Source organism: Merops nubicus, unplaced genomic scaffold (genome assembly GCF_000691845.1).
Source record: "Merops nubicus isolate BGI_N331 unplaced genomic scaffold, ASM69184v1 scaffold5915, whole genome shotgun sequence".
NCBI classification, from domain to species: Eukaryota; Metazoa; Chordata; class Aves; order Coraciiformes; family Meropidae; genus Merops; species Merops nubicus.
This window is the reverse complement of record NW_008609144.1, coordinates 64353-70936: the sequence shown is the minus strand read 5'-3', so window position 1 is coordinate 70936 and position 6584 is coordinate 64353. Positions and strand designations below refer to the sequence as shown.

General features: G+C 36.9%; 1 protein-coding gene across 1 annotated transcript in view; it reads right to left on the bottom strand.

Moving 5' to 3' along the window:
- SEMA3D (sema domain, immunoglobulin domain (Ig), short basic domain, secreted, (semaphorin) 3D) overlaps positions 1 to 6584 on the bottom strand; it is a 95852-nt gene that overhangs the window by 62210 nt on the left and 27058 nt on the right. The window contains exons 3-4 of the mRNA XM_008940513.1: positions 2922 to 2984; positions 1089 to 1208 (exon numbers count right to left, since the gene is read on the bottom strand). Coding sequence (XP_008938761.1) covers positions 1089 to 1208; positions 2922 to 2984 — 183 coding nt within the window. The remainder of the gene's footprint in view (positions 1 to 1088; positions 1209 to 2921; positions 2985 to 6584) is intronic.

Sequence of the window (6584 nt, the reverse complement as noted above, 5' to 3'; positions counted from 1 at the left end):
GAAAGAACAACACCATGCAGGTTTCAGGCAGCCTGGTCAACCAACCCATAGATTGTGTGGAACACAGTAATGGGTCTCAGCTTGGGCAAGCATCAATAACTTTTTTTTTTCTTTTTCCTGTGAGCATCTGCCTTTGATTCCATATGTCAGAATAACTCCAATGTGTATGTATTTCAGGTTATCATATTTAATAAGAAATTACTAGAGCTCATTTCTTATACTCTAGATTTGACCAAGACCCAAAGAAAAGGGAAATCTATTTCTATAGCAGCATAGGAAGCCTGCACTACTGGCAAGCAGCCAGAGAGGTCACATCTCAACACTGAGAACAGAGCCAGTGTTATAAATATAGGCAAGGTGTTATACATACAGGAGTTAAAAAGAGACTTGTGTACTAAGTGGCTGCTTGACACAACACCAAAATTCTTCTCTTGTGGGGGTTAGGTCTCAAACATTTGCCACTTAGGATAAAGATTTCTTTGTCACCAGCAAATGAAAAATGATCAGCTGCTAACGTCAGTTTAGGAATATGCCACTGGTGGTGAAGGCTACCCAACGTCTAGTGACAGGGCTGCAAACCATCTGCAAAGCAATCTGTCCTCAGACTCAGGCTCAGAGACCATTTGCAAACTGCATTAATCTCATGCACAAGGAGCAGGAAACCATCTCTGTGGACCAAGGGTATATGTGCATTACAAGATAGAACTATGAATGTCATCTTGAACTCTGCATGCATATGTGTGTATGTAAGCAGAAACTATGTGTGGAAATGACTTACTAGTAAGGAAGACATCTGGGTTGAATGTTCTCTTCACTTAGTTAATCACATGAAAGTGTCATTCTGAAGAACTTTGTGTTTCAAGCCTTACCGTGGAAAGTGCTTTATTCAAAAGCGATATGCACCTATCAAATGTGAGAACAAGGGTTCCTGTCTGACCTGCAAAATCCACCACTTACCCTGTTATTTATGCAGGCTGCTGTCAGTTCATTTTTTGCACACTCACATAGTGTTTTCCAATCTATGATGAATGTTAAACAAGACGAGAGTTACTCCTTGACATGTTAGAGTAGTGAGGAAATTAAATTACCTCTTTGTGAGTTCCAAGTTCAACGTATCCACACAGAGGGTGAAACGCTCCTGTGCCACAGACATAAACATGAGTTCGGTTGTAAGGCTGAAGAACTCTGATAAAATTGGCACATTCTGTCTATTAGGAAAAGAATGAGAAAGGTTCATTTTCAGGTTTATTATTCTGTATCATTTTATACGTTGTAGTAGGTTATAGCCATAGTATTAGTGCATTCAAGCTCAAAACTACTACAGGAGAGACTATTTACTAAATAGTTCAAAGCTGTGATGGCTACAATTTTGCAGTGGCTATCTACTAGGCAGTTCATCAATCAGGCTTCCAAGCCTAGTTCTGCTATAATGCTGACAGTCATAAGAAGCTATGTGGTTACAGCACAGTTTGGAGGATATTTGCTCAGCCTGTGTTGTAGAAAACAACCCCTGTCAACAACAGAAGTCAGAGAGCCACTGGGTTAGTCTAGCTACCAATCCTCCTGCTTTTGCTCAAAATTCAGGGTACTCTGCAAGCATTAACACTAAAAATCACACAATAGGAATAACTGCAGTGGACAAAAGGGCTTCAGCATATTCATGTAGGAGTGAACTTTCTTTGCACCAACCACATCCTACTGGTCACTTTTATTTGGGCATTTCTGAGTCCTATAGGATGCTCGGGTTAGTTCAGGCTCTACCTGAGCTTGGTCCTTGCTGGTAAGTAGAACTGGTGGCTGCTGAGCACTGCAAGGTTGCTACATGGGGGGGGTAGGAAAGGCTTCCCCAAAATGAAATACATGCATACACATACAACAAAGTACTTTGGAGGGAATATGCAATACCTACTCATACATTCAAGTTACCACCCTACACCTAAGTGAGAGGCAAGTTGCAGAGACAATGTGGAAAGCAAAAAGGAGATATTTATGTTCTGTGTCCAAAGCAAACATTCCCCTCTTTGTTCTCTTTCTTTTTGTCTTAGCATACAAATAGATCAGCATATATCATCCATATAGACCAGTATCAGAATATACCCAGTGCTCAGCAGAGGTGTTGTTTAGTTTTTTGTCTGCTGTAAAGATAAGGGTAGCAAAAAGTTAGGATAAAAAGTTGGAATTCCTCAGGCGGAGAGCTGAGAGAGTGTTTTGAGCTGGAGTCCACGTTGGTAACAGACCCACTGGAGAGAAACCACAAGATTTGTGAAGAGAAAGGAAGAAATGTTATTATACAGACAGGAAATGTTTACATTTATAGTGGGCTCTAGATACATGATGTAATCTGTGCTATGCAAAAGAGATATGGAAGTTTTACTGCATATATATGAATGCACCTTAAATATACTTCCTAAAGAGTCTTCCTAAAAAAGATTTGTCATTCCAGGGAAATGCTAATGAGTCTGAGATTCTGTTTTAACCTTAACTGCAGCTGTCTGCAAATTAAGTTAATTTGTACTCTGCTCTGCTTCTCTGCTTCATTAATGAATTATAATGAAGTTACATTCAGGATATTCCCAAGGAAAAAAAAAAAAAAAAAAAAAAAGGAGCAGTTTGATGGGAAAGAAAGGATTTCAGGGGAGTACTGCCTGGGTTACATTTCATCTCTCAATTGCATTTATTACATACAAGGATGGCTTAGCATGACTGCTGCTTGCAATATTGAACAATTTTTCTTGAAGCACCAACATTTAAGGAAAAAATAGAAATGCAACATTTCTTAAAATGAAGAAAAACCACTTAGTTCATTAGGTCAGGAAAAAAAAAAATAACAACATCATACCAACTCATTTTGTGCATTCAGAAAAAAATAAACAAATATACAACATTTTCAGCAATAATATAAAAACATATACCATACTTACATGGGCATCTTTCCCAGCTAATTTGCATAATTCTACCTTCTCTTTTGCTGCAGGCCAGTAAATCTGTAACATAGTTAAAATAAGAGAAAGACTATGAATCACATAAATTGTCCCGTGATTGTAGTTTAACTATTTCCTTGAATGAACAGTTAAAATGGATTTATGCATGTTGAAGGAATTTGCACGTAAGTTGAAGTGAACATGCTTTCGAATACAGGGTTCCTTCACATAAAGTGAAGAGGCTTTAAATTAAAACCCCCAGTTCTTTCTTCATTTCTTCATTTGTTATATGTACTTTTAAAAGTACTTAATTGAACTGGCTAGCACACTTTGTCACCACTACAAATTCTGTCTTTTTCTCAAAAGTATGATTAGCCAAATCATCTTGAAACTGAACTGAATTCAAAACAAGGCAAATTACATTTGTGATTAATTTGGTCCAGTGGACTTGGCAAAGCTGTTACTAAAAAAATACGTAACTGTTACTGCCAATTTTCAAATGAAAAGAAGTTTTGTTCAAAAAACTAAAGGTAACTTAAGAGAAATTTGTAGAACAAAAACTACATTCAACAGTGTCGTGCAGTGCACAGTTTAAAAATGTCACCCATCAACACTAGCTGCGTTTATTGAGCAAGTGACACAGACATTTAGAGGAGACTCGTGTACCTTGTATAATTGGCAGTATATATTATTACTGTTTCTTCTTTTATTTGTACTGCAGATTTCTATAAACTAAGTTTTGGTGTAGATGGAGCCAGATGACAAATTGCTATCAGTTACTGCAACCCCAGTTATGTCAGTGAAGAAATATCAACAAAAAACATCTCAGGTTCTGGCTCACTGGTTTCCATTAAATTGGATATTATTGAGTATATGTTTGATTCTATTAAATTCAAAACAGAAGCTAAACATAATGTCTTCCAGAATCACCTTGCTAAACATAGATCTTCTTTCCTTTTATTTTGACAAGACAAAGCTATAGCCATTTCTCATGAATAATAATAACAACAACTACAAATCACATTAATTTTTGAGCAAATATTGGTTAGGAAACTGCCTCAAGTGCCAGGAACCAGTATGCAGATTGCTAGTAGTCACAGATGTTTTAGAGTAGTGTAGAATCATAAATCACTTTATAAAATTTTAAAATACTGAAATAATAGGAACACAGAATTATTATATGTTGGGAAAAAAAAAATCATCAAGGAAGGATGCACAACTCAACCACAACCAAGAGCAGTTAACTGTTGTAATGTTTCCTTTTTCTCATGCAGCTGTTGGCACCTTGTAGGATGTGGCTTGCCATGTACACAGAGCCAGTCCCACACTGGTGAGGAAAGCAGAGTGCCCTGTGCCAAACAGCTTCATCATTGCCCAAAATTTACAGTCAGTGTTCCTTTCAATCTAGAAACACTTTTTATTTCACTTTGTCCTCTTCTCTTCCCAGTGCAAATGGATGTATTTGCTTTCCACAAGGCCATTAATTTCCTCTCAAGTTAATTTACAGTTACCTTTCTGATGAGAAGCTCTTAGTAAAGATAATGTATTTTAAGGTACTTAAACCTTAACCCTTTACATCAATATTTACTCAAAGTCAGAGATAAGGCAGTGTAATAACATCTCAGTACCAGAACAGGAATTTGTTTTCCCAGGGCATTTTCTCAGAATGCTGTCGTAGTAGCACACAGGTACAAAACTGCAGTCTGAAATCCGTTGTGCCAGTGTGTCTGCATCACACGGTGTACAATGCCAGAAAGTACGTAGGAAAGCACTGGGAATGTTGCAAAGCCACCAGGAAGAGCTGAAGGTAGCACTGGTGAACTCATTTCTGCTGAAGGTAGCACTGGTGAACTGGTCTCTTCCTGGGCAGAGTGGGATACGTCTTGCCCGTAGCACCGATCTGGCCCAAATGCCACTGGGTTAAGGAGGAGATCTGGGGCTTAAGGTGCCGGTGAAGAAAATCTGATGAAAAGGAACAGCTGGGGAATATACGATCATGGATCTCCAAATATATTTGGCCAAGGAGACTCAAACGGAGACTTTCAGTTCTCTTATACCTAAACTTTATGCCCAGTTCTGCCCAAGATCCCTGTATCAGTAACAGAGAAGGCTAGAGATCATTGCGGGGTTTTGGAGACTTCTGGTCAAAGTTTACGTAACCTGTTAGGTAGACAAGCTGTCCCTCTACAGGCTTGTGAAAATGCCTAGCTCTCCTTGCCAAGTACACAGAACCAGACTCCTGCTTTGGGAGGCCCAGTTACATCTGAAGATATCTGCTTGAAGGCACCACATGTACTAGTGGACTCAAAGCTACCCTCAGTTCTTCCACAGATTTCTTTATGGGAAATAGTACTTGTCACACAAACCGGAGACATACGCACCCCCTTTTCTGTGATTATTGACTACAGTCAATTATCATAAAAATAAAATCAATTGTTTTACTCTCTGTCTACTCAGCAGCCTCAGTATTAACATTATACAAGGCCACATTAGACAATGAAATGTGAAGTTAAGTGATCCAACTTTAAAATCAATTTGCAATTATATATGGGGATTAAAGTGATATTTATTTGCTTTCCATATATGAGAGGTTCCCAGAAACTGTCAGCTCTAAAGTGTAATATGTCATGAAAATTGCATAATAAATAATGAGCTAATGTTCTGAGCATGGAGGCATAAACTCAACTTTTTCATTAGATCCCATGCTGTGTAACAGCACCACAGGTCTGGTTCCCTCAAACACTGACATGCGAGTAACTTTACACATCTGAAACACTCTCACTGAATTTTCACATGCATAAGATTATTTACATGCATCTATGCTGACTTTTCTGTAGGCTGTGAAATTAAGTCTTAGTATTATATTTTATTCAGACAAGTTACATAGTTTCACAATATATAAAAAGTAAGACTAGATGCTCCATTAGCTCCTTTTATATTTAAAATCTTAGAGCCTGTAGATAGTTTGATGCTTTGATATTGGTTTTATTTTTAGTAATTTTTGTTGGTTCACATGCTGAATTCACAATAGTAGCATCTTAATTAATGAAGTCTTTTTCTTAAATTCCTCAAAAGGTAAAACTTCAAAGAAAGAAAAAAAATCATAAAAAAACTAAACGATACATAATAGGGACAACAACACTGATATGTAAAATTAAAATCGTTTCATGCAACAAACAGCACAATCTCTATATATAATATATTTCAGGGTTGTATATGTGTCTGAAATGTCTGGAGAAATCAGAATAGCTAAGTGGTGTTACTAAATTAAGGGAAGAATGAATACTAGTTGAAATACATTGAACTATATATTCGAACAGGATTATTTTCTTCTCTTAATCTCCAATTTATTTTCCTTGCAAAATATCTATATCAAAATTTCAAAGGTCAGCTACTGTCATGATTTCCTGATTTTATCTTCTATAGCTCAATTAAAAAAAAAAAACAAAACAAAAACAACCAGTACTTTTAAATCATTCTACAAATATTTTCTCAAATTTAGCCACAGGAAAGAAATTAAAGTTTCCTAATAAATGCAAGTTACTAAGTTTTCTGCTAAAAGGGTAAAAGGAAACCTCCCAAGAGTACAAAAATAAGTAGTACATAAGTGGAGGACAGATAAGGTGTCACTTTAAAGGGTAACAAGAAATTGATTTTTGATTA